The sequence below is a fragment of the Mustela nivalis genome (genome assembly GCF_964662115.1).
Source record: "Mustela nivalis genome assembly, chromosome: 1".
Taxonomy (NCBI): domain Eukaryota; kingdom Metazoa; phylum Chordata; class Mammalia; order Carnivora; family Mustelidae; genus Mustela; species Mustela nivalis.
Window position 1 is genome coordinate 115474004 of NC_139020.1, and position 27045 is coordinate 115501048.

Consider the following 27045-nt stretch of genomic DNA (forward strand, 5'->3'; position numbering starts at 1 on the left):
GTCAAATAAATAAATAAAATATTTTAAAACAATTAAAAAAAAATCTCTGGGACCAAAGCCGTGCTATTCAAAGTATACAAACTTCATAGAAAGGTAGAATCTTAGCATCCTCTTCTGTACTTGCTGAATCAGAATACGGGTTTCAACAAGATCCCCAGGTCCCTTGGTTGCTGAATGACACTGAAGTTGGAGAAGCACTGTTGTCATAATACCCTGGCTGCTCCCCCGTGCTCTCATCTGGCCTGAATCACAGCCTCCACAATGTTGTCAAGCCGGAGCAGGGGTTTTTGGTAGCACAAGTTTTTGACTGTGACCTACAGAAACAGATTTACTATCAAGGAACAGAGCACATGTGTGTATTTAATGGAACAAAAAGATGTCACAAGAAAAACCCCTTTACTACCTGTAAATCCATCATTGTGCATTTGGGGAGGGAGGAGGGTCATCAGAGAGTTAGAAGTAAATCCTGAGGATGAAGGGCATGCTAGATTAATATAATACTTACTTAAAAAATTAAATGTGGAGGTCCGTCTAGATGCTCATTATATATGCTCTGTTTCTTGATCTGGGTGCTGGGTATATTCAACTTTGTAAGATGTGCATGTTTTTACACTTCCCTGGATGTATGTCACACTTTAACAAAAAGGTAAAAAAAAACACATTCTCATATTTTCTATTGCATTATTGTCCTCTTCCACTAAAAAAGGGAAAAAAATCCAGTCAAAACCCACTGAACCCATTGAATTCAGGTCATCTCCCGCTCACAGGTTGCAACAGTAGTTTAAAAAAAACATTTCTCTAGGGGCACCTGGGTGGCTCAGTGGTTTGGGCTGCTGCCTTTGGCTCGGGTCATGATCTCAGGGTCCTGGGATCGAGCCCCGCATCGGGCTCCCTGCTCCGCAGGAAGCCTGCTTCCCTCTCTCTCTCTCTCTCTCTCTCTCTCTGCCTGCCTCTCTGCCTACTTGTGATCTCTGTCTGTCAAATAAATAAATAAAATCTTAAAAAAAACAAACATTTCTCTATAAAAAAAGAAAGAGGACTAAAACCTTCAGCCCAATCACTCAGCAGCATCCACTGCTCTTGACTGAGCACCTGTTTGCAGGTATGAGCCAGGCTGCCCGTCACTGCCCCACGGTTACCTTCCTTGGCCTCCTGTATACCCCTCAGTGCAGACATCTCATGGTGGAGATTCTTAAGGGCACCCCACAATCTTGCCTCAGGCAGCTTGGTCTGCTTCCACTTAGAACGAGACCCAACAAGCCCTTCCCCTGCTCCGCAGTCACTCTGCTGTGGCCAACTCTCAAGTTCCCGATCTGGGAAGAGACTGGTACAGGCACGTTACAGGGTTGGGGTTTATCCCCACAGCTGCCTTCTGAAGCTCCTGGGTTTTAGGCTTCTAGACTGTGTCTCACTTCCTCCCATAAGCTGTCAGCTCCCTGGGGGCAGAACAGTCTCCCTGGGTGTCTCCAGGCGACTAGTAGTACTGGGCTCGCAGAACAGTGCAGAGAAGGAGACAGACGGCCTCAGATACCTCTCAGTACACCCCCCAGGGCTTAGTGGTGGTTGGGGGGACAGTCCAGGATTTGGGATTAGGCAGGATGAGGAGGAAAGGGAGCAGGAGACCTCTTTTTTGTGAAACTAAAGCTCCAGATAACCTTGCACTAGGGATGTAAGAGGCATGGATCTGGCTTGTGGGCAACTGGAGGGTAGGTGGAAGAAAGGGCAGTTGGCCTCCCTAGACAAATACCTAGCAAGGCAGACCAGGATACAAGTGCCTCGACTTCTTGCTTTGTTTGATTTGGAGCTTGATTTATAGGCTTGCATCTCTTGACCTCCCAAATCTAGTCAGCACCAATGCATCCCAAGGTGAGGCTCCTGGGTTTGGCATTGCTTTCTGTGTGTTTGTGCTTTTGAGTGGACTCTGGAGTCAAAAACTGGATCAGGAGTCTGATTTTAATACTACCAGCTGTATGACCCTGTGCAAATTACTTAATGATGTAAAGTCTGTCTTTAAAATAAGGATGGTAGGGGTGCCTGGGTGGCTCAGTCCTTAGGTGGCTGCCTTTAGCTCTGGTCATGATCCCAGAGTCCTGGGGTGGGATCTAGCCTCGAGCCTGAGCCTTGTGTTGGACTCCCTGCTCTGCAGGAAGCCTGCTTCTCCCTCTTCCACTCCCCCTGCTTGTGTTCCCTCTCTTGCTGTCTCTCTCTCTCTCTCTGTGTCAAATAAACCAACAAAATCTTTAAAAAAGTGAGGATGGTAATGAGTACCTCATTCAATTGTGGTGGAAGTTAGATGGGAATACATGTCAAGTAGGGTCTTACCCACAGGAAGCTTCCCTAAACCTTAGCAAGGGTCGTTACTGAGGTAGTGTGAAGGAATCTGGGAGAGGACGCCTCTCAGATTCCTTCCTCTCTGGCTTCACCCCTGAGATCAGGCAACAGGGTCAGTCCTGCCTGCCCTAGACTCTCTCTTGGACCAGGTAGGGTGTATTCACCCTCTGCTTGGTGGCTCTGGCTTCCTGATTAAGGCAAGCTGCTCCACAACATTATCAAATGATTTAGTGGAGGGGCACCTGGTGACTTGATGAAGCATCTGACTCTTGACTCTTGACTTTTGATTTCGGCTCAGGTCATGATCTCAGCGTGGGATCAAACCTTGCACTGGGCTCTGTGCTTTCCAGGAGGCAGCTTGAGACTCTCTCCCTCTCCCTCAGCCCCTCTTCCTGCTTATGCTCTGCCCTCTTTCTCACTCTCTCAAAAATAAATAAATCTTAAAAAAAAAATCATTTAGTGGAAAGTTGCCTTGCCTACCTCAGAGGGCAAGATACCATGATGCAAATCCACCCCATCCAGTCCCCCATATGTGTCTGGAGCCCATCCCTTTTTCATTGCCCTCCTGCCCTCTGGCCAGGGCCCTGGGGCCCAATGCCCGACAATAGGGGTGCTGAAAGAGCCATCCTTACACGGATTGTTGATGTCTGATCCTTGGGACAGTTCTCTTTGGACTTGTTTTATTATTGTACCCATTTTATAGATGAGGTAGTCAGTAACAGTGCCAAATGGCCTTAAGCTTTTGGGTTCTAGGCACCATGGCTCAAGGCTGCCTTCAGCTAGCTAGGATCTGGGTCTGAGGGCTGCACTACCCTGGGAGGAGGAGCTCTGAATTTTCTCCTTCTTTGTGGCTACAGGGAGGAGAACATCCAAGAGGGAGCGGGGCAGGAGGGAGGAAGGCCCCTTTGCCAGGAAAGGAAGTGTCACAGGCCTGAAATCACCTCTCCCTTGTTGAAATGTCCTCCCTTGGCCCCAGGGAAAGGATAGGGGTATCCCAGGTTCCCAGGCCTTTGGGCTCCTGCTGAGAGATGAGTCCCGCTCTGCAAACATTCACTGGACTGAGGCCTTGGAGACTTCCCAATCCAGCCTCCCCATTTTAGAAACAAAGCAACTGAGACCAGATGGAAATGACTTTTCATACTGTTCACAAGGTAAGTTGGCAGCAGCTGAACTGGGGCTACTGAGAATTCGAGACTCCTGTTTCAGTGCTCCTCCACTGGGCCTGGTTGACTGCAAAGTCTCAGTGTGAACTCCCTACCTTCGGCTTCACCTCTGCCTATAGGCACTTAAGAAGGCGCAAGGTGGATCTGGGGCGGGGAGATTTCAGTCCCGAGAAGAAGAGGGATTGGTGGTGGGACTGAAGAAAGGAAAGAGGGGAGGAGCAAGCGAGACCTGGCCCCCTTAAGGGGGCGGGCCAACCCCGCCGGACCCCGCCCTCCTGGGGCGGCGCACGCGCAGGCGGGCTCCAGGAACTCAGGCGGGAGGGCGGGCGCTCCTGGCTCGCGGGCCGGCGCGCGGGGCCGCAGCACCTGCGGGGGCCGGCGCTGGGCGCGGCGCCCGGCGGGCGGACGTCCACGCTGGGAGGCTAGGGCTAGGAGGCAGGCCTGGGACGTGGGGGTGGCCGCGGAACCCGAGGGGGCGCCAACGCGCAGCCCCCTCCCCAGGGGTACGGGGCGGAAGGAGCCGGGCGGGGGGCGGTGTGAGCGCGCGCGGAGGGCAGCACCATCTGGAGGGGTGGGACCGCGCGGCCTCTTGGGGGCAGGCGAGTGCGCTGGGCAGTGCGGGCCGGGGGCGTCGGGCGGGGAGCGCAGGAAGAGCGCGGTGGGCTCAGCCCGGCTCTGCCGGAGCAGCAGCCACAGCAAGTCGGGGTTCTCAGCTGGGGCCCGCAGCTGCTCCGCGGGCTGAAGCTCGGCGTGGAGGAGCAGGGGGGCGTGGGTCCGGCCGTGCAGGAGGAGGGCGGGGTGGGCCCGGGGGTGCAGGAACGGGGCGGCGGTGGCCGGGAGCCCAGTCTGGGGGTGGTGTGGGGTCTGTCGGACGGCGCGGACTGGAGGCGCCCGCCGCGGTGGACGGGTTCGGCGGGCTGGCCTGTAGTGCAGGAGGAGGGGCTGGGGCCCCGCAAGCAGCACCAGGAAAAAGGGGGAGGCAGCCCCGCAGTGCAGGAACGTGGGGAGGCCCGCGCCGGGGTGCAGGAGCAGGGGGAGGGGAGCCCACGCAGGCTGCTGCAGCAGCCGGAGCCGCTCTCCGAGTTCGGGGACCGCTCCTGGGAGCGCGGGGAGGGGCTCGAAAGTTCCGGGGAGCAGGGGGGGCGGTATTGGGAGAGCTGCGGGCACCTCAGGCGGGAAGCGGTGGTCTTGGGAGCGGCCCCAGCACGCCGGGAGAGACTCGAGCTAGTGGGGAGGGCCCGGCTCGTGGGGCCCCAGGGGCCTGAGGGGGAAGGGCGCCTGGGGGTGCAGGAAGCAAATTGGCTTCCTGGGGTGCAGGAAGGACAGGTGGTGCGGGCTGTCCAGGAGACATACCTGGACGAGAAGGGGTCGCGGGAGGGAGAGGGGCCCCCTGAGGGGCCCAGGATCCGGAGGCGCCGGCGGAGGAGGAGGTGGTAAACTGCAGGCCGACTGCCCCGCACGGGGATCGCTCCGGGGTCTAGCGGAGCTCAAAATGTAGGGGTTTGGGGATCGGAGCGTCGGAGCGTTGGAACCCACTGCGCGAGAGCAGGCAGTGTGTTCTACTGGATCTTCTGCCACCTCAGCCTGGACCTCATCGAAACTGTGTCTGCGGGGAGGCAGCAGAAGGCAGCAGGTAAGGAAACCGAATTCTCTTCGCAGCGGGAGTTGGTGTGTTTTGAAGCAGGGGGCTGCAGTTATTTCAGGAGAGGGTGGTTTCCAGACTGCTCGCGTCCCCCCTCCTGTGTTTAAACCTGGGAGGAAGGAAGCAGTGCAGTTTTTGAACAGCAAGACCGGATGCCTTCCCCAACCACTAAAAATGCCAACTGGAGTGATGGGGCATTTCCTTAGAGTCTAGACTGGAGATGAGGGTGTCTGGGCGGCTGCCAGGCCTGGGCAGAAGGCAGAGAGGGGTAGCCCCAGGCTGAGGTTGCAGAGGCCTAGGTGGTCACCCCTCCAGCTGTCTACCCCTGTTGATGGGGTGCCTCCGTGCCAGCGCCAAGATGGTGCAATCAACACAGGTTTCCTCAGGTCCTCTAGACACATTCCATAAAAGGGAAGGGGCAGCATTGCATTAACAAGACCTTATCTAGGAGCCCTCTTTGCCACGTGATCTGAGATGTGAGTGTGGACACTTGTGACTTGAGCGTGAACCTGACCTGCTCCCATCACACCTTCTAGTCACAGCTGATTAATATCCCAGGGCCCAGGGCCAAGGATGAACAGGGACAGAAGGGCAGAGAACTGCTGGTGAGGCCTCGTACGGAGTGTGGGCTCTAAGGTGGGGTGGTTGAGGAGGGGATGTCCGTTCTGCTGGACTCTGGGCATCATCTGGGGCCCAGAGCTCAGCCTCACCCCATGCAGGTGGACAGAGGGGCAGCTGCGGCATCCTGGATTCTCTACCAGCCCGGGCCAGCTCCTAGCCCAGCCTAGAAGTGGGGCTTGCAGGGATGGGGACTAAATTTGGCTTCTTGTGGTCCCCCATGGTCTGGATGCCAGACCTACTGATTCCTGGCCCAGAGGGGCTTGGTTGGCCGGTTTATGGATCTCATCTTCCTAGGGTTGTTCATCTCTTACCTGGTACCATGTGAATTCCTGCTTCTTTCTCTAGCCCTTGGGTCAGGGTGGGTGCCGGATTGCTGCCGGCCTCAGCTGGGTCCCTTCTTTGACCCAACCAAAAGTGTGGTTTTGGAGTAAGATGGCCCCCCCCAGACCCTTGTCTGAGCCTGTGTGGGTGGAGGTAGTGCTTTCTTGTTGGGGCAGAGGGCCCGGCAAAGCCTTCTGCAGGTGGCTGCTGGAACCGTGCTGGAGGAGCCGGTTAGTCTTCTCCTCACGCAAAGCCCAGACCGACTGTCGGCTTCGTCCCACGCCTGCCTGTCACCCCGCCACCCCCAAACACTCCTGCACTGGAAGTTCAGCTGCTGTGTCCATGGTGCCTGGCTCTTCTTGAATGGCCAAACTGGTTCTGGCTCTCTGGCTTCAGTGGGGAGACTTGTCTGTTCTAAACACAAGACACACAAGCATTTATCTTCATCGTATTTCAGATCAGCTTTTTTGAGTTTGCGGTAGATGAGGAGAAGCACTTTGACAGACCCAGGTTTAGGCCACTTACTAGCTGTGTAACCTCCTGGGGCAAGATAATGTCTGTGGGCTCCAGTTTCCAGTTTCTACACTCAGGACAGAGTGTCCAGGGCTCAGACGCCTCTCTGACAGCCTGGTTCCTGTTTTCTCAGGGACCCTGGCTCCTCCTGGCAGAGGTTGGAGAGGAGGTATCATGCTCCCAGATCTTGTACTCTGGTTCCTAAGTCCAAGATTAGCCCCTGCCCTGGGCTTCAGTCTGCAAAATGAAGTGTTTATTCTTTTCATTTTTTAACAACAGCTTTATTGAGGTATAATGATATACAGTGAATGGAACATATTTATTTATTTATTTTTAAAGATTTTATTTATTTATTTGACAGAGACAGATCACAAGTAGGCAGAGAGAGAGAGAGGAGGAAGCAGGCTCCCCGCTGAGCAGAGAGCCCGATGCGGGACTCGATCCCAGGACCCTGAGATCATGACCTGAGCCGAGGGCAGCGGCTTAACCCACTGAGCCACCCAGGCGCCCAGTGAATGGAACATATTTAAAACAATAAGTTTTAATATATGTGTATATCTGGGAAGCCAAAACCACAATCAAGACAATGAACATACCATTATTCCCAAACTTCCAAAAGTTTTTTGTGCCCCTCCCCTATTCCTTCATCCTGCCCTTCCTTTGCTCTCCCTTTTCCCCAGGCAATAGACCCGTCTGCTTTCTGTCTGTCTGTGTTAGTCTGCATTACCTGAAATTTTATGTCAATGGAATCAGACAGTATGTTCCCTTTTTTTGCTTGGCTTTTTTCCACTAAGCATAATTATTTTGAGTCTCATTCATGTTGTGTATTTCAGTAACTCATTCTTTTTGATTGCTGAGTAGCATCCCATTATATGTATAAACCACAGTCTATCCATCCTCCTGTTAATGGGTTCTTTTTAGTTTTTGTTTATTACAAATAAAACTGTGAACATATGTATTAGTTTTTCTGTGGAGATCTCTTTTTTTAATCTCTCTTTGGTGAATACTTAGGATTGGAATTGTGAGTCATACGGTAGGGATGCATCTAACTTTTAAAGAAATTGCCAAACTGTTTTCCAAAGTGGCTGTACTATTTTACATATCTGCCAACTTTAGGATGAAAGTTCTAGTTTGTCCACTTTTTTGTCAACACTTGGTGTGATCAGTCTTTTTAATGTTAGATATTCTAATAGGTCTGTAGTGATTATCTCATTGTGATTTTAATGTGCATTTCCCCAGTGGCTTTTATTACTGAGCATCTTTTCATGTGCTAGATTGCCATTTGTATATCTGGTGATGAGTCTGTTCGGATCGTTTACCCATGGGAGCCTGGGTATGTTGTTAATCATCTGCCTTCAGCTCAGATCATGATCCCAGAGTCCTGGGTTCAAGCTGACATCGGGCTCCCAGCTCAGTGGGAAGGCTGCTTGTCCTTCTCCCTCTGCCCGTTCCCCCACTTGTGCGCGTGCACGTGCTCTCTCTATGTCAAATAAATAAATAATCTTTTAAAAACAAACAAAAAAACAGTTTACTCATTTTTCAGTTGTGGGTTTTTTTCATATTCAGTTTTGTGTGTTCTTTATATATTCTGCATACAAACTCTTTGTTGAATATGTTGGGATTGTCTCTGTTTGATTTGCAAATATTTCCTTCCAGTCTTTGGCTTGCATTTTAATTCTGTTAACAGTGTCTTTTAATAAGTGGAGGTTTTCAATTTTAATGAACTCCAGTTTAACAATTTTTTAAAAAAAATTTTATTAACAGTTTGTTCTTTTATGGTTTTGCTTTTGGTGTCATGTCCAAAAAATCTTTGCCTAACCCAAGCACAGTGGTTTTCTCCTATTTTTCCTCTAGAAGTTTTATTTATTATTATTTTTATAAAGATTTTTGTTTTTAAGTAATCTCTACACCCAGTGTGGGGGCTTGAACTCACAGTCCCAAGATCAAGAGTCACACTACTGGTTGAGCCAGCCTGGTGCCCCCTTCTAGAAGATTTATAGTTACGGTTTTGCATTTAGGTCTGTGATCCATTTGGAGTTAATTCTTGTATGTGGTGCAAGGTAGGAATTGAAGTTCAGCTTTTTGCTTGTGGAGATCCAGCTATTCAACCACCATTTGTTGAAAAGACTTGTCTTTCCGTGGAATTGCCTTTGCACCTTTGTCAACTATCAATGTCTGTGTATGGGTAGATGTAATTCTGGACTCTCTTTTTGTTCCATTGATCAATTTGTCTGTCTTTATCCTAGTACCACACTATCTTGATCACTGTAGATTATGGAAAATCTTGAAATCAGGGTAAGATCTTGAATTTTGTTCTTCCTTTTCAAAATTGTTTTAGTTATTCCACATTTTTTGCACTTTCCTATACATTTTAGAATCCATTTGTTAATTTCTACCAGAAAGTCCACTGGGATTTTGATTGGAATTGTGTTGAATGTATAGATGAATTTGGGGAGGTATCCATTATCTTATCCATGTTGAACCTTATCACCAATAAACAATGTGTATGTCTGTATTGGATTTTTAAGATTTTCACCAATGTTTTGTAGTTTATACAGCTCTTTCACATCTTTTGTCAGATATACTTAAGTATTATGTATTTTTTATGTTATTGTAAATGGTATTTTTTACATGGTATTTGGCTTTTTTATTTATCTTAACTGTAGTAAAATTTACCATTTTAAGCGTCTTTCAGGGTATAGTTCCGTAGTGTTAGGTACATTTACATTGTTGTGCAACTATCACCACCATCTATCTCCAGAACTTTTCATCTTGCAAAATTGAAAGTCTGTGCCTTTTTTTTTTTTTTTAAGATTTTATTTATTTATTTGACAGAAAGATCACAAGTAGGCACAGAGACAGGCAGAGAGAGAGAGGAAAGCAAGCTCTCAACTGAGCAGAGACCCCGATGTGGGGCTCGATCCCAGGACCCTGAGATCATGACTGGAGCCGAAGGCAGAGGCTTAACCCACTGAGCCACCCAGGCGCCCCAAGTCTGTGCCTATTAAACAATAGCTCTCCATTCCCCCTCCGCCCCAGCCCTTGGAACCATGTTCTACTTTGTCTTTGTGAATTTGACTATTCTAAATTACCTCATAGGAAAAGAATCACACAGTATTTGTCCTTTGGTGACTGGCTTTTTTCACTTACCATACACAGTGTATTCAGGGTTCATCCATGTTGTACCATGTGTTAGAGTTTCCTTCTCTTTTAAGGCTGAATAATAATCCATGGTGAGAATATACCACATTCTGTTTCTTTATTCATTTACTGGTGGTTGCTTTCACTTTTTGGCTGTTGTCAGTAATGCTGCTATAAAATGATATATTTAAATTTCAATTTCCTATTGTTTGTTGTTAGTATATATATAAACACAACTGATTTTTGTATATTGACCTTGCATCCTACCACCTGTTAAATGTATTCTAGTTACTTTTTTGTAGCTTCCATTGGATTTTATACATAGACTGCCATGTCATTTGCTAATAAAGACAGTTTTACTTCTTCCTTTCTATTCCTTATGCCTGATAATTACTTCTTTTTCTTGTCTGATTGCACTGGCTATATCCTCTGGGATAAGGTTGAATAGAAGATGAGATTACTTGTTCCTGATCTTCAGGGGAAGACATTCAGTGTTTCACCATTATGCCTGATCTTAGTTGTAGGTTTTTCATATATGATCTTTATCAGGTTGAAGAAGCTCCCTCTATTCCTGTTTTGCTTTTGTCAAATGTTATTTTCCTGTGACTGTAGGATTTTTTTTTTTTTTTTTTTTTTAGTTTGTTAATATGTTGAATTAACTGATTTGTTAAAACTGATTTTCAAATGTTTCAAACCAACTTTGCATTCCTAGGACAAACTCCACTTGGTCATGGTGTATTAGTCTTTAAATGTATTGTTGGATTCTATTTGCTAAAGAATTTGTTAAGAATTTTGCATCTAGGGGCATCTGCGTGACTCAGTTGGTTAAGCAACTGTCTTCTACTCAGGTCATGATCCCGGACTCCCGGGATCAAGTCCCACATTGGGCTCTCTGCTGAGCAGGAAGTCTGCTTGTCCCTGTGACTTCTCCCCTCTCGTGCTCTCTCTTTCCCATTCTTACTTTCTCTCTCAAATAAATAAAATCTCTTAAAAAAAAAGTACACAAAAAGTTAAAAAAAAAAAAAAGAATTTTGCATCTAGGGATGTCTGTGTGGCTCAGTTGGTTAAGCATCTATCTGCCTTTGGCTCAGGTCATGGTCCCAGGGTCATGGGACCAAGTCCTGCATTGGGCTCTCTGCTTAGCGGAGAGCCTGCTTTTTTGTCTGCCTGCCATCCCCCTGCTTGTACTCTGTCTGACAAATAAATAAATAAAATCTTAAAAAAAAAAGAATTTTGCATCTTTTTTTTTTTACTTAAATTCAGTTAGTTAAAATATAGTGTATCATTAGTTTCAAATGTAAAGTTCAGTAATTCTTCAGTTGCATGTAATACCCAGTGCTCATTAAATCATGTCCCCTCTTTAATGCCCATCACCCAGTTACTCCATCCCTCTCCCCACCCACCCCAGCAACCCTTAGTTAGTTTCCTATAATTAAGAGTGCTTTTATGTTTATAAGGACAGTTTTCTTGTACTGTCTATGGGAATCATAATATACATCTTTAACTTACAGTCTGCCTTCAAGTATAAATACCCATATTTTTATTAGTAATAGTATAAATAGATAATAGTATAAAATTTTTATTTCTCTCCGTTTATGCTGTTGTCAAAAATTACTCTTATACACGTTGTAAATACACACTATACTCATCTTATTTTTGTTTAAACAGTCCATTTGTCTTTTAAAGTAATCTAAATCATAAAAACATCTAAACTATTTACCCATGTAGTTGCTATTTCCAGTGCTTCACTTCACTTCTTTTCTTTTTTCTTTTCCTTCCTTTCTTCCTTTCTTCAAGATTTATTTATTAATTATTTATTTCAGAGAGAGAGCAAACAAGCAGGGTGGGGAGGAGCAGAGGGAGAGGGAGAAGCAGGCTCCCCGCTGATCAGGGAGCTAGTTGTGGGGCTCAATCCCAAGGCCCTGAGATCATGACCTGAGCTGAAGGCAGGTGCTTAACTGATTGAGTCGCACAGGTGCCCCCCCCTTTTTTTTTAAGATTTTTCTTACTTTGGAGAGAGACAGAGTGCACAAGGGCAGGGGGAGGAGGAGCAGAGAGAAAGGGAGAAACAGACTACCTGCTGAGCACAGCCTGATGTGATACTTGATCCCAGGACCCTGAGCTCATGACCTGAGCCAAAGGGAGATGCTCAACCAACTGAGCCACCCAGGTGCCCCCTATTCTTTTTTAAGATTTTATTTATTTACTTATTTGAGAGAGAGAGAAACCATGAGCAAGAGGAGGCATGGGGTGGGCAGGGTGAGGGAGAAGGAAAGAATCTGAAGCAGACTCTGTGTTGAGTGTAGAGCCTGACCAGGGACTTGATCTCACAACCTGCAGATCATGACCTGAGTAGAAACTAAGAGTTAGATGCTCATCTGACTGAGCCACCCAGGTGCCCCTCTTTGTGCTTCATTTCTTTGCATAGATCCATATTTCTATTTGGTATTTTCCTTCTATCTGAAGGACTTCTTTTATAGTAATGCAGGTCTGCTGGTGATAAATTCTTTCAGCTTTTGTAGGTTTAAAAAGTTTGTTTAGTCTTTATTTTTTCTTTTTCTTTTTTTCTTCTTCTTTTTTTTTTTTTAATTTATTTATTTGTCATAGAGAGAGAAGCGAGAGCAAGCACAGGCAGACAGAGTGGCAGGCAGAGGCAGAGGGAGAAGCAGGCTCCCTGCCAAGCAAGGAGCCCGATGTGGGACTTGATCCCAGGACGCTGGGATCATGACCTGAGCCGAAGGCAGCTGCTTAACCAACTGAGCCACCCAGGCGTCCCTCTTTTTCTTTTTTTAATAATGGAAATTGAATCTTTGTTTTTTTTAAGATTTTATTTATCTATTTGACAGAGAGAAATCACAAGTAGGCAGAGGCAGGCAGAGAGAGAGAGGAGGAAGCAGGCTTCCCACCAAGCAGAGAGCCCGGTGTGGGACTTGATCCTAGGACCCTGAGATCATGACCTGAGCCAAAGGCAGAGGCTCAACCCACTGAGCCACCCAGGCGCCCTATTTTTTCTTTTTAAAGATTTTATTTATTTGAGAGAGAGAGAGAGAATATGAGCAGGGTGAAGGGCAGAGGGAGATGCAGACTCCCTGGTGAACAGACCCCAATGTGGGGCTTGATCCCAGGGCCCTGGGATAATGACCCAAGCTAAAGGTAGATGCCTAACCAACAGAGCCACCCAGGCACCACTAGTCTTAAAAAAGATTTCCATTGGACTAGAATTCTAGGTTATTAGTTTATTCTTTCAGTACTTAAATAATATTTTGGCACTGTCTTCTCATTTCCATTTCTATAGGAAATCTGTCTTTTTTTTTTTTTTTTAATGAGCTTTGTGCCCAGTATGGGGCTTTACCTCACAACCCTGAGATGCTTAACTGACTGAGCTACCCAGGTACTCCTAAAAAATGTATTTTTAGAGAGATTATAATTGAACTTCTAGAATAAAAACTACATTGTTTGAGGGGCTTCTGGGTGGCTCAGTCAGTTAAGCATCTGCCTTCAGCTCAGGTCCTGGAATTGAGCCTCATGTCAGGCTATCTGCTCAGCAGGTAGTCTGCTTCTCTCCCTTCTTCTCCCTTTGTGCTCTCCCTCTCTCTCAAATAAATACATAAATAACTACATTGCATGAGATGAAAAAATAAACTGAATGGAATTAAAGACAGATTAGACACTGCAGAAGAAAAACTTGGTGAGCTAGAAGACACAATATTAGAAACTCAGTCAAGTGAATGTAAAGGTCTAGGTTGGAAATCGCCTTCCTTTGGCATCTTGCGGATATTGCATTTAGGTTCTAGAGTTAACACTGAAGTCTAAAGTCACTCCACATCCTGTGTGGGACCTATGTGGGACCCTTTCCCTCACCCAGAAGTATGTAAGATCTTGTCTTTATCTCCAGTATTCTGTTTCCTAATGATTTCCTAATTATGTAGCTCATTGTGGGTCTGTTTTCATCTTTTGCTATATGCTCAGTGAACCCTTTTGATTTGGAAGCTTGTACTTCAGGTCTAGGAAGTTTTCTTGTATTATTTTGGTTATTTCCCTCCCTCCCCTCTCTCCTCTGAACTCCTTTTGTTTAGATATTGGACCTTTTTGTACCGATCATCTGGTTTTATTTCTTTCTCTCCTTTTTGCCATCTTTATGTCTTTTGCTCTTTATTGTGAAAGACCTGAACTTATCCTCCATCCTTTCTATTGTAATTTTAGCAATTTTGATAGCAGTAAATGTCTGTTGATATTATTTTATCCCATGTTTGGCATGGATGAGATGGATACAAAACTACTAAATTCTACTTTAGTAATAGGAACATTGGGAAAATAGATTAGGATTTTTGGTTAGGAAAATATCCACATTTCACTAAAACAAATAAAAAACTCCTCCCTAAAAGGGCTTAACCTGAAAGTTTTAAGGTCCAAAGTAACAAAGAAATTAGGAAGGTTAGGGTAAGTGTGAGAATCTAATAAGGACAACATTCTCAGAATGAATATCTTGGGAATTCAATAGAATGATTTCTCCATCCACTGACATTAACGGGACTTACACAGAATTGAGAAGCATCATCGGTGTAGTAAGTCATCTTGTAAACTGATGCTTATGGCCACGGTGAGAAGGGCCTTCAGAAAGAGTGGTCAGTGTCAACAGTGGGGGAGAACAGGACAGTTCTGGCCAGGTCAAATGATTGACACGATTACAGGCTTTCTGTGGAGCATTGGTTCTCAACTCTGGTCTGGATTCATCTGGAGAGGCTTTAAGCTATGTCTCAGTCTCATCTAGACTAAGCTGATTAGAGTCTCAATGGGTGGGGCTGCCACGTGGACACTCTGCTAGCTCCAAGTAATTTTAATGCCTAGCCAGTGCAAAGAACAGCTCCAGAAGACCCTTGCTTCCCAGAGTGTGGTCTGCTGGACCAAACCATGTGTCATTTGGGAGCTTGTTAGAAATGGAGAATCTTAGGGCCTACCTCATATCCATGGAATCTGAATCTGCACTTTAACAAGGTCCTGGGTGATCTGTGTGCATTAAAGTTTGAGAATCACTACTTCATTTATCCATTTATCCATCTATCCATAGATACTATGAGTGAGCACCTGCTGTGGGCCAAACTCTGCTGGTTGGAGTGGGGAAGCATCTGTTGAATTTTGTATGTCACCTACTGTGTTTGTAATCCCCCCCCCAATAATATCCAGAAAGACAATATTTTGTCTCTCTGAATATATATTAATGAGCGTTTTTTTGTCTGAAATTTTCTTCTGCTGCATAGTTTGTTTCCTCTTGGTTGTCTTTTCCTATGTATTTTGTTCTCTCTCCTCCGTGTTAGAGGCTTGCCTTGGGTGTCTGGTGATTTTGTGTCTGCACTCAGCTGAGGTGGGGAAGCTACAGCACTGGATGGGCTTGTTGATGGAGCTCCTTTGTGTGGTGACCTGGATGGGCCATTTGTTGAGAACTGGTGTTTGTATCTTTATGTATTTCTTGACCTGGTCAGAGTCACCAGAAAAGACACTCTTTTTGTTTTTTTAATAAATTTAAAAAAATATGTATTTATTTGACAGAGAGAGACACAGTGAGAGGGAACACAAGCAGGGGAGTGGGAGAGGGAGAAGCAGGCTTCCCGCCAAGCAGGGAGCTCCATGCGGGGCTTGATCCCAGGACTCTGGGATCATGACCTGAGCTGAAGGCAGCCGCTTAATGATTGAACCACCCAGGCACTATCCAGAAAAGACACTCTTGTCTCCTGCCAAAAGGTGGAAGCCAGGCTCCATGTTCAAGGAAGAAGTAAAGAAGGGGACTGGAATCTCAACATCTATGTATGCTTTCCTTATTTTTGATGTAGTGTGCGCGCGCGCGCACACACACACACACACACACACACACCCCTCCCTCCTGCCCCTTCCTCCCCACCCCCATTCTCCAGTCAGGCCCTCTGTGCCTGAAGGGATGTTCCATTTATCCCCTCTAGGGGAATCCCTGCTTTTTACAGGATGGTAGAAAGATAGTAACCCAATGGCTTTGTACGGTGTGGGTGAAGGTCCAGGTTCGAACCTGCAATAAACAACCCTTGCTGACTGGCTTTGACTCATGTCTCTGGTGGTCTTTTAAGGTGGGGGTAATATTCAATTGGCATTTCATGGGGGTGGGGAGGTCTTACTGCTTCTTAAATAGCTTTTAAATAATACTCTATATTTTTAGCACTTTACCCTCTGCCACCTCTTCCTCTTGGAGAGGTTTTTGAGACTTCCATTTCCCAAGCTGTTTGAGGTTTCGGTGGGGTCAGTTAGATGCTTCTCACCTTGGGGGTTGTGACTTTTCTCAGCTTGGCTCCCACTTGTCATTGGCCCAGCTGCTTTCCAGCTTCCAAAATTTTGTTGTGGTTCTTTCTTCTGCTGTCCTTCCCATCCTTAGGGACTTCTGCTGTTCAACAAATTTCTCTTAAAGTTTTTATTTTCTCTTTTTAAAATTGTAGTTTTGGTGGGGCTTCGGGAAGGAGTGGAACTATGTGTGGGTATGCAATCTCCTGTCTTTTTCTGAAACCTCTATCCTCTCCTTAAACTTCCTCACAGAATCCCTGAATTCATTCAGTATGTATAAATATACATATATATTTTTTAAGATTTTGTTTATTTATTTGACAGAGAGAGACACAGCGAGAGAGGAAACACAAGCAGCGAAAGCAGGAGAGGGACCAATTTGGGAGTCCAATACGGGGCTCAATCCCAGGACCCTAGGATCATGACCTGAGCCGAAGGCAGACACTTAATGACTGAGCCACCCAGGCGCCTCCATTCAGTATATTTTTAATGATAGGACTCTGTGGGCCCGCATCTTTGAGCCAAGAAATGCAGTGTGCAGCTGTATAGGAGCTGAGTTCTGGCTTTCTCTCTTACTCTCTCCGTGACCCTGGTCACTTCTCCAAACCTCAGTTTTCTCATCTGTAAAACAGGAATAATGCAGGGTAGTAAGGGGAGGTTTGTAATCAGTCAATGCAGATAAAGCTTTTTTGTTTTTAAATTAATAATTAGATAAAAATAGTTAGATCTTAGATCAAGATCATTAGAGCTAATTAATAATTAGGTCAAGACCTGAACTGAGATCAAGAGTCAGATGCTTAACCCACTGAGCCACCCAGGCACCCCTAGATAAAGCTTTTAAAGAACCTGTACATAGGGGCACCTGGCTAGCACAGTGGGGTAAGCATCCATCTCTTGATCTTGGGATCTTGAGTTTGAGCCCCATACTGGGTGTAGAGATTATTAAAAATAAATTAGTTGGGGTACCTGGGTGTCTCAGTGGGTTAAGCCTCTGCCTTCAGCTCGGGTCATGATCTCAAAGTCCTGGGATCGAGCCCTGCATCCGGCTCTGCCCAGCAGAGAGCTTGCTCCCCCCCCCCCCCCCCCCCCCGCCTCTCTGCCTACTTGTGATCTCTCTCTCTGTCTGTCAAATAAATAAATAAAATCTTTTAAAAAAATAAATTAGTTAACAAAAAATCCATTGCTTTCCATTAAAAAAAAAAAAGAACCTGCGCATAGTATCTTCTTGAGGACACAGACTGTAACCTGTAACTTCTCCTGCCTTTTTATTTTCCCTAAACCCTTGCACAGGGTGAGCACGTAGTAGGTACATGGTAAGTGACTGAGGAGGGGGTTGGAGTTAAGAGTTTTGGCTTGGTCTCTTCCTTCAGCAATGGTGCCTCCTGGGAGCCCTGGAGCCAAGGGCCTCAGCTTGGTGTGAGAACACCAGGTTCTACCTTTCTCTGCCTGTCTCCTATTTGCTGTGTCTCTTAATAAAGCAGTTCTCCTCTTCTGGCCCCTCATCTTTACTCCTCCCCGGCTTGGCATGGCTGCCCCTCTGTGGCTAGAAAAGAATCACTCCCCCAGGTCCAGATCATAGCCCTGTGAGTGCTTTGAACTGGGCAAGTCCCTTCCCTTTCAGGTTCTCAGTTCCGTTATTGCTAAAGTGGAGAGGCAGGATATAGTGGGTGGGAAGTAGTTCAACATTTCTTTTGCAATGGATTTTTTGTTAACTAATTTTCTTTTGACTCTTCCTCTCCTGCGCCCTGCCGCCTGTCCTGCACTGGGTGTTGCTAGTTCCTGGGGTTCTGGTTATGGATGTGATCCAGAGGGGACGAGCAGTCCTTCTTGCAGAATAAATGCTCTACCAGTCCCAGCCCTGGCTTCTTTCCCCACCCCACCTCCAGGGCTCTACAATGGGCCCCTTCAGCTCTAGGCTTTTGCTGAAGGGGTGGGGGTGGGGTGAGGCCTGAGCCGGCAGGCGGAGAGCTAGGCAAGGACCAGCCCTGGAAGAGCTCTGGGAGTGGCTGGCTGCCAGCAGCTGGACTGCCTCCCTCCTCCCTCCCCGGGAGTCACTGCATCACTGGTGCTGTGGTGACGATGCCTGGGCCAGAGGATTGGCAAGAGATGGCCCTCTGCAGAACCCGCATCCCAGCGCTGGCACCAGAATGTGCCTGGGGTGCATGTGCACAAAACCCAGACAGCTGCTGGAATTTATCCTCCACCACACATGGGTGGTGTTCTGTTGGTGGGAGGAATGCTCCAGGAACGTGTTAGGGCTCTCAGGGTCCTGTCTCTGGGCGTCAGGGTTGGCAGGCCACTCTTGAACTGCTGGAGCATGAAACAGCACCAGAATACTTTGAAGACCAAGTTGGTACAAGTGGGGAGGTGTTGAGTTTGATGGGGGTCTGTGCAGTGGTGTTCAGTCAGATTCTTTCCTTTCTTCTCTGGAACTCACACCTCTGCTGCACTCGAAGAAGAGGAGGCTTAGCGGGTCCCTGTATCTGCTTCTGTACTCTGCCTTCCCCCCACCTTGGTAAGGATGGGATGCCTGACAAACTGGACTTCCTTCCCATTAACGCTACGGTGTGTGTACTCCAGCTGTCCCTGCAGAATCTAGTGAGAATGCAGCCTTCTCCAGAAGGCTGATTCTGGGCTCTCTCTGCCAGAGGGACTGCCTGTGTCCTCCCAGGTGCTGAACCGGCTTTGCGGGAGCAAAGTAGCTTAGTGGTTCTGGGACAGGAGGGGCTGTTATGAAATTGGCAGCCCCTCTCTCCACAAAGGTGCTTGCTTTTCTGGATTAGAAATACTGGGAGGGAGCAAAGCCAGGGTGGGTGGAGGGGGGGAGACAGTGAGCCTTATTCCTGGTATCTGCTGGAAGTAAGGCAGCCTTCCTTTCTCCAGGGTCCATCTTATGGGTTTGAAGTGCCTTTCAGCAAACTCTCTTGGCCAGGTACCTTATTGGCTTCTGCCTTCAAGTTGACAGATGAAAACAGATGGTGACTTTACAAGGTACAAATCACAGTAGAGGTTTGTGTGTAGAACTCTCAGTAGAATTATGTACCAATACAGATTCTTTTTTTTTTTTTAAAGAATTTATTTATTTATTTGCCAGAGACAGAGGGAGAGAGAGCGAGCGAGCACAGGCAGACAGAGGCAGGCAGAGGCAGAGGGAGAAGCAGGCTCCCTGCCGAGCAAGGAGCCCGATGTGGGACTCGATCCCAGGACGCTGGGATCATGACCTGAGCCGAAGGCAGCTGCTTAACCAACTGAGCCACCCAGGCGTCCCCCAATACAGATTCTTATAAAAATAGTTACCCATTAAGGATCAGAGCATGATGGATAATTAAACATTTTCAAGTTCATTTGGCTATTTTTTACATGTTCTATACTGTAGTTGCCTCTTGAACAATTTTGGGGTTGGGGCTGCTGACCCCTCTCACATGTAAATCTGCACATTGAAAATCTGCACGTAACTTTTGACTCCCCCCAAACTTACCTACTGATAGCCTACTCTTAACTGAAAAAATTAATCAATAACATAAGCAGTCAGCACATATTTTATATGCTATATGTATTATATACAGTATTCTTAGAACAAAGTAAGTTGGAGAAAAATAAATGTTACTAAAAATCATTTCCAGTACTGTACCATATTTTTGGAAAAAAATCCACATATAAGTGGAGCTGCCTTACTCAAACCCATGTTGTTCAAGGGTGAACTATATTATATGTTTATACCATTCCTGTTTTCAAATATCATTTTAACAGTAACAGAATGGCAAAAAAAAAAAAAATTGGGGGGGTAGGAAATGGCAGTTTACAGAGGAGATGACATGGGTCTTGAGGAATGTGTCATCATGTAGACAAAGAGAAGAACCATCACGAAGAGAATAGTTCAGAGACATTAAAATTAAAGGAGGGAGTAGGTCTAGGGAAGGACAAGTATCTTCGTAAAATTTTTTTTAAAATTTAAATTCAGTTAACATCTAGTGTATTACTAGTTTCAGCGGTAGAGTTCAGTGATTCAACAGCCTTTATTTAAAAAAAAATTTTTTTTTTAAATTTATTTGTCAGAGAGGGAGCGAGAGCACACAGCAGGGGGAGTGGCAAGCAGAAGGAGAAGTAGGCTCTCCTCTGAGCAAGGAGCTCAGTGCTGGCCTTGATCCCAGGTCTCTGGGATTACGACCTGAGCCGAAGGCAGTTGCTTAATCAACTGAGCCATCCAGGTGTCCCGATTCATCAGTCTTATATAGCACCCAGTGCTCCTTACATCACATGCCTTCCTTAGTGTCCATCACCCAGTTACTCCATCCCTCCACCCACTTCCCCTCCAGCAACCCTCAGTTTGTTTCCTATGATTAAGAGTCTCTTCCGGTTTGTCTCCCTCTCTGATTTCATCTTGTTTTATTTTTTCCTCTCTTCCCCTATGATCTTCTGCCTTGTTTCTTAAATTCCACATATCAATGAGATCATATGAAAATTGTCTTTCTTGGGTTGACTCACTTCGCCTAGCCCAATACCCTCTAGTTCCATCCATGTCGTTGCCAATGGCAAGAATCCATTTTTCGGTGGCTGAGTAGTATTCCATTGTGTACGGGTGTACACACACACACACACACCCCACATCTTCTTTATCCATTTATCTGTCAATGGACATCCAGGCTCTTTCCACAGTTTGGCTATTGTGGACATTGCTGCTATAAACATTGGGGTACTCATGCCCCTTCAGATCACTACATTTGTATCTTTGGGGTAAATACCCAGTAGTGCAGTTGCTGGGTCGTAGGGTAGCTCTCTTTACAACTTTTTGAGGAACCTCCATACAGCTTTCCAGAGTGGCTGCACCAGCTTGCATTCCCAACAACAGTGTAGGAGGGCTCCCCTTCCTCCATATCCTCACCAGCATCTGTCATTTTCTGCCTTGTTAATCTTAGCCATTCTGACTGGCGTGAGGTGGTATCTCATTGTGGTTTTGATTTGATTTCCCTGATGCTGAGTGATGTTGAGTAATTTTTCAGGTGTCTATTGGCCATTTGGATGTCTTTTTTAGAGAAATGTCTGTTCATGTCTTCTGCCTATTTCTTGATTGGATTATTTCTTCTTTGGGTGTTGAGTTTGGTAAGTTCTTTATAGATTTTGGATACTAGCCCTTTATCTGATATGCCATTTGCAAATATCTTCCCCCATTCAATTGGTTGTCTTTTGGTTTTGTCAACTGTTTTCTTTGCTGTGCAAAAGCTTTTTATCTTGATAAGTCCCAGTAGTTCATTTTTGCCTTTAGAGACATATCTACAAGAAGTTGCTGTGGCTGAAATCGAAGAGGTGACTGCTTGCGTTCTCCTCAAGGATTTTGATGGATTCCTGTCTCACATTGAGGTCTTTCATCCATTTGGAGTCTATTTTTGTGTGTGGTATAAGGAATAGTCCAGTTTCATTTTCTACATGTGGCTGTCCAATTTTCCTAACACCATTTGCTGAAGAGACTGTCTTTTTTCCATTGGACATTCTTTCCTGTTTTGTCAAAGATTAGTTGGCCATAGATTTGGGTCCATTTCTAAGTTCTCTATTCTGTTCCATTGATCTTTGTGTCTGTTTTTGTGCCAGTACCATACTGGCTTGATTATTACAACTTTGTAATAGAGCTGAAAGTCTGAAATTGTGATGCTACCAGCTTTGGTTTTCTTTTTTAACATTCCTTTGGCTCTTCAGGGTCGTTTCTGGCTCCATACAAATCTTAGGATTATTTTTCTAGCTCTGTGAAAAAGGTTGATGGTATTTTGATAGGGATTGCACTGAATGTATAGATGCTCTAGATAGCATAGACATTTTAACAGCATTTGTTATTCCAGTCCATGAGCATGGAACGTTTTTCCAGTTCATTGTGTCTTCCTCGATTTCTTTCATGAGTGTTCTGTAGTTTTCTGAGTATAGATCCTTCACCTAAACCTGGTTAGGTTTATTCCAAGGTATCTTATGGTTTGGGGCGCAATTGTAAATGGAATTAACTCCTTAATTTCTCTTTCTTCTGTCTCATTGTGTTTAGAAGTGCAACTCATTTCTGCTCATGGATTTTATATCAGGAAGGGGCATGTATCTGATTTCGTTGGAATATGGAGACATTTGAGGAAAATGATAAGGTGTGGAGGTGACAGATAGGCAAGGAGTGGATCCTGAAGCACCTTGTATCTGGCTTATTGAGGAGTTACAGAAGAATAGAAGCAGGGGAGGGACTTCAGCAATAGGCAATAGGACTAACAGCAATAGGCAGCTGTGTGCCAGGTGCTGTACTAAGTGTGCTATTCATTATCTCATTGAATCCGCACTCTACGAAGGAGGTGCTGGTTATTCCCATTATACAGATGAGGAAATTGAGTCTTAGAGGTTAAGTCATTTGCCCAAAAGTTGCCCAACTAGAAACTGACAAGAGCCAAGATTTCAGCTCAGGTCTGTCTGATTCTTGATCCTATTGGTATTGATTGGATTTTGTGGCTTGCCCAGTGGGGAAGGTAGGGAGTTACGGTTGGGAGAGGTGGGAGTGAGGTTTCTAGCCTGGGTGGCCAGTGTTGGCTTGTGATATTTTCAGTCAGGATATAGGAACATGTGTTAGCTAGCTTTAAGGGGGGTACTCATGAGCTCAGTTTGAATATATAGAATTTGTGATACCTGTGCATCATCCTGGTGGAACTGTCCTGGAACTGTCTGGAAACGTGGGCCTAGGGCTTCAGGAGGTTAGAAATGGAGACAGAGCACGTGGTAATTGGAATCCCAGGAGGAGAGAAAGTGACACCGAACAAGCAGAGCATCCACTGAGAGAAGGAAGGGTAAATTCTGAAGTCTTTGGGAAACATCAGTTAAGGAGATGGGTGAAGAGGCTCCAGGGCTGGACTTGGGGCCTGTGGGCTCAGCACCACTAAGCCAATATGCCTCAGCTTTGTCTCTCCTCAGAACCACAGCTTGCCAAGCTCTCCTGGGAGGGGCTGGGCCCTGCGTCCTGGAAATGGAGAGGGTGTGGACAGCGATGGTGTGTGTCTGAATCACCCCCTCTCTCTGTTGGTCCCAGGCCAGCCTCCTCCCCAGACCAGTGTGATGTCAGACCTGGCCTGACCTGAAGGTGTGGGGTTGCCTGCTGCAGTTCCCTCTGGGATGAGGTCCCAAGGGGAGCCAGCCTGGCTTTGGTTCAGAAGCTTGGGGCCTGTGTACAACAGGTGAGCTGAGGCTGACTGGGCTTGGTGGGGCTGGCATGTGGAGGCAAGATAATTTTCTGGCTGGGAGAGGAACTATAAGCCCCCCTCCTTTTCCCCAATACATTGTTTTCCCTCCAGGGCTTAGAGAAGAGGGAGGGTGGGGGTAAGAGAGGGCTGGCTTGGAGTTGAGGTTGGCATATATTCCCAAGAATACGGTAGATTGTTTTGGAAAAAATCTCTTGGCCGGAAATTACATGTCATGTCTGCTCCTCAGTGTGGATCTGTCACTTCACTGATGCCGCTGGAGAGGCTGGGGGAAGGAAGTGGACACCAGAGGCAAGCTGGTTCCTAGCCACTCCAGCTGCCTTTAGAGAGGGGGGCAGGTGAAGGGGTTTCATGTAGGGTGGATTCCTCAGATCCTAGAGGCGGTTTGGATCCTGTGGATATCTTATAGCAGGATGGCATTAGGAAGCAGGGGAGTTGGAGAAAGCCGGGAGGAGGAATGATTTGGAGCAGACTCTTTATCCAGTGATGGGCCTGGCATTTTCAGCCTCTTTTCTTCTAACTTTGGGTCAGCACAGCCTCCTGACTTTGGGTTCTTATAGCCTCCCTCCCACAAAGCTAGTTTCTGCTATAGCTGTGGTAAGGTGCCCAGGAATTTCTGCCTTGAATAGATCCCCTGCCTGGCAGGGTCACCCCCACCCCAGCATGCTTTTGGGTGGAGAACGAGCTTGTGAGGGGAGTGAGCCTTGTGTGAACGCACCTAGTCTCCTCCTCAGTCTTGACGTTGAGTTTGTTGGGGGTGTATGAAGGGGAGTGGTATCTCAGCATCACCCCCTCCTCGGCCCAGCCCCGGAAGGGGAGGGTTTCCTGAGCTCAGCCCTAAATACCTGGCACTAAGGAATCAGTGGATGCTTCAGATGCCTGTAGAATGAGAGGGTGCGTGGGGTACCGTGGGGCCCTCAGGCCAGTTGGGAGAGGAGGAGCTCAGCAGTGGGACTTCCTCTGCTAGCAATGGCCTCACCCCAGTGCTAGATGGCAGAGCCCTGTGTGGGCACGTGTTGGAGCGCCTCCTCCCGCCGGGAGTGTGGGCACTCGAGGCACACTGCTGAGGCCAGAGGTCAGCCCCAGCGGAGTGCCCTGCCCTGAGCTCCCAGGCCCACTGGGGGAGGGGAAGGGGGGCAGGCAGGAAGATGTCAAGGCCGGGCTGGGAAAAAGCGTGGGGCTGGGCCGGCCTGTGGTCTCCCTCCGGGTGCTGGAGGCGTGGCTTCCACCGCTGGGCAGGTTCTTGGGCGCAGAGGGAGTGGAATGCTGAGTGGAACAGCAGGGAGCCCAGCAGGTGGGCGCATGCTTGGAGCCTGGTGGTGTGGAAGCCGGGGGGTGGAGGGATAGGCATCAGGCCCGAAGGAGGGGAGGGGTCTCAGGTCAAGTCAGGTGGGAGCTTATGTGAGCTTCTTGGATGGACCTCCTTATGGAATAGGGGGCTCCTTTTTGAATCCCCAGGAGCTAATTGGTGGTGGTGGAGTCCTGGAGTCCAGGGGGTGGTCCAGGAGCTGAGGGGAGCTGTAGCCCTGCGGGTCATCGGAGGTGGGGCCACGCCACGGCAGCTGGCTGTCTCCAGGGGTCAGCGGGTGGTGGTGCGGAGAGGCGGCGGCTCCTTGGAATGGAGGTTGGGGACAGGGTTGGGGGAGGGGCGGGGCGTAGCGCAGTGCAGGCGACCGCGACCATCTGGGTTGGGCTCAGGCTCTGGCCGGCCAGCCAGCCGCTGATGAGAGGCTGTGGGAGGGTGGGGGGGGGGGGGTGAGGGAGATAGACCTGCCTCCCCGGTTGAGGCGCTCTAGCAACCCCTGCCCTTCTGGAGGATGCTGGAGGCCCGGCCCCTCAGGACGCAGGGCAGTGACGCTGCGGCTGCCGGTGCCGCCGGAGGGGCGGGGGCTGCGGGAGGGTTCTGCTCCCCTCCCTGGCCCCAGTGCCCGGAGTGTGGGTGCCATGGGGGAGAGATCTGCGTATCAGCGCCTGGCTGGGGGTGAAGAGGGACCACAGGTAATGGGAGAAGCCTGGGGGTTAGCCAGGTACCCCGGTGGTAGACCCCATCACCCGCCAGTGAGCTGAGGGCCCAGCTCTGCTCTGCAGCAGCCTCCCAGGAGTGAGGGGTATCTGTGCTTCTGGGCCCACAGAGGGATCATGGGGGTTGAGGGGGCTGGGTAAGAGGTGTTCATGTGTGTAGGTGTTGGGTGAGGGGCCAGTGATTGGTGGTAATTACGGATTACAGATGCTGCCACCTGCCTCAGTGTCTCTGGGTTCTCAGGGACCCAATTAAACTGTCTTTTGGGCTTTCTTCCGCTCTCCATGGGAGCCTCCAGGAGCAATGCCAGGATTTGGGTGTAGTCTTTTATGGGCACTGAGTCCTTGTTCCCTGGACATTCCCACTTACTTTCCGAATATGCATATGAAGCCAAATGTCCTTGTTTGCTTTAGAAAAAAGATGATCCTGTCTGCTTCCCTTCTTGGAGATCATGCACTTTCTCTCTTGGTCGGCAGAGGGCGGTAGCTGATAGGACAAAGGGGGACAGAAAAGGTGGAGGGTGTTTTCCAGGGCTAGGAGAAGGGGTCCAAGAACTGCCTGAGCTCTGAGCTCTGACCTCTGACCGTGCTTTGCTTTTCCTCACAACCTTTTCCAGCTGTATTGCTAAGCAAGCTACTGAGGCTTGTTCTTACCGGACATCTAAGGGAAGAGTTAGGTGTGGGGTTCTGATGGATTTGGGGCAATCTTTTGGGGGTAGTTAGGATTTTTAATCTGGCCATTCTGACCCAGCAGCCCCTGTCTTACAGTAGAGGGAGTAATTTTTCTTAAATTGTTTCCTAAAGTCAGGTCCCCAGAGCTCCTTCAGGGTGGTGCCTGGTGGGAAGTAGGCAGTAGGCTTCTCTGAGCCACGGGTATTGTCTGCCAGGGTTTGGGGAAAAGTCAGTTCCAGAGTGACCTCAGCCTGACTTCATCTTGTCCATTAGTTCTGACCCCAGTCTCAGACTGGTGATTCACTGGACCAAGGGGAGGCTGTACCTGGCTGGCTCCACAAGCTTTCATGGTGATGACCTGGGGCTGGGTAAGAGGGACTGAGTGCTGGGAGTGTCCACCAATACTCACACCCCCTACATACCTATCCCCTCCAGCACCCCCCCCCCATGGGGTTGGGGCAGGAAATGGCTGATCTTTCAGGTAAACTCCCTGCTAGGAAGCTCGGGTCCTAAGAGAGGTCCTGGAAAGAGAGCCTAAGATGCTAACTCCCCAAAACTCTCAGCCAGCTGCCTGCCCCACCAGCCAGCTGGGGTTCCCAGAGCCGGTAGCCAGCTGGATAGGGACAAGAGAGCAGTATACAAGAAGTGGGCTCCCTGGGCATGGCTGCTGGGGGGTGGGGAGGGGTTGCTGAGGGAGACTGTGAGGACTTCCTGCAGCTGTCAGGTGTGTCTGGGGGCTGTAGAGAGGGGGGTGTGAGAGCAGCTGGTACTCTTGAGGAGGGGCAGAGGGATCATTTGTCAGCTGTAGGAACATGGGGGGCCTATGGGGGCTTGATGGAGTATCTCCAGTTCCTTTTAGCTGAGGCTGTTGTCTTTGTGGGGGTGTGCTGTACAAGAAACATCTTATAGTCTGGAATCCTGTTGCTTTGGGGTGGGGGCATCCCAGCAGGGTCGGGGGGCATATTTGTTTGTTTTGAGGGGGCTTTGGATCTAAGCCAGCTGGTCTGGGGGAGGAGGCACCCTGGATGTTGTGGGCAGTGCAAGGCAACCCCAGGGGAGGGGGTGGAGATTCCTCACCCCCACAACCCCCCCTTGCTGTTGGCTGGAC

General features: G+C 47.9%; 2 protein-coding genes across 13 annotated transcripts in view; one reads left to right on the forward strand and one right to left on the reverse strand.

Moving 5' to 3' along the window:
* Window positions 1-4705: 4705 nt before the first annotated feature.
* Window positions 4706-27045, forward strand: part of TNK2 (tyrosine kinase non receptor 2) — a gene marked incomplete at its 3' end in the record, with an annotated part of 45707 nt that continues 23367 nt past the window's right edge. For 5 of the 12 annotated variants that reach the window (XM_082698843.1, XM_082698831.1, XM_082698834.1 and 2 more), the window contains exon 1: window positions 4706-5127. Coding sequence is in view for 5 of the 12 variants with exons in the window: in XM_082698840.1 (XP_082554966.1) it covers window positions 25191-25244 (54 nt within the window). Of the gene's footprint in view, window positions 5128-25058; window positions 25245-27045 lie in introns of those variants that run through there. The other 7 variants (XM_082698845.1, XM_082698828.1, XM_082698833.1 and 4 more) reach the window with 5 other exon arrangements.
* Window positions 15569-27045, reverse strand: part of MUC20 (mucin 20, cell surface associated) — a 167972-nt gene continuing 156495 nt past the window's right edge. Inside the window, exon 5 of the transcript XR_014303053.1 lies at window positions 15569-15603. The gene's annotated coding sequence lies outside the window, so the exon portion shown is untranslated. The remainder of the gene's footprint in view (window positions 15604-27045) is intronic.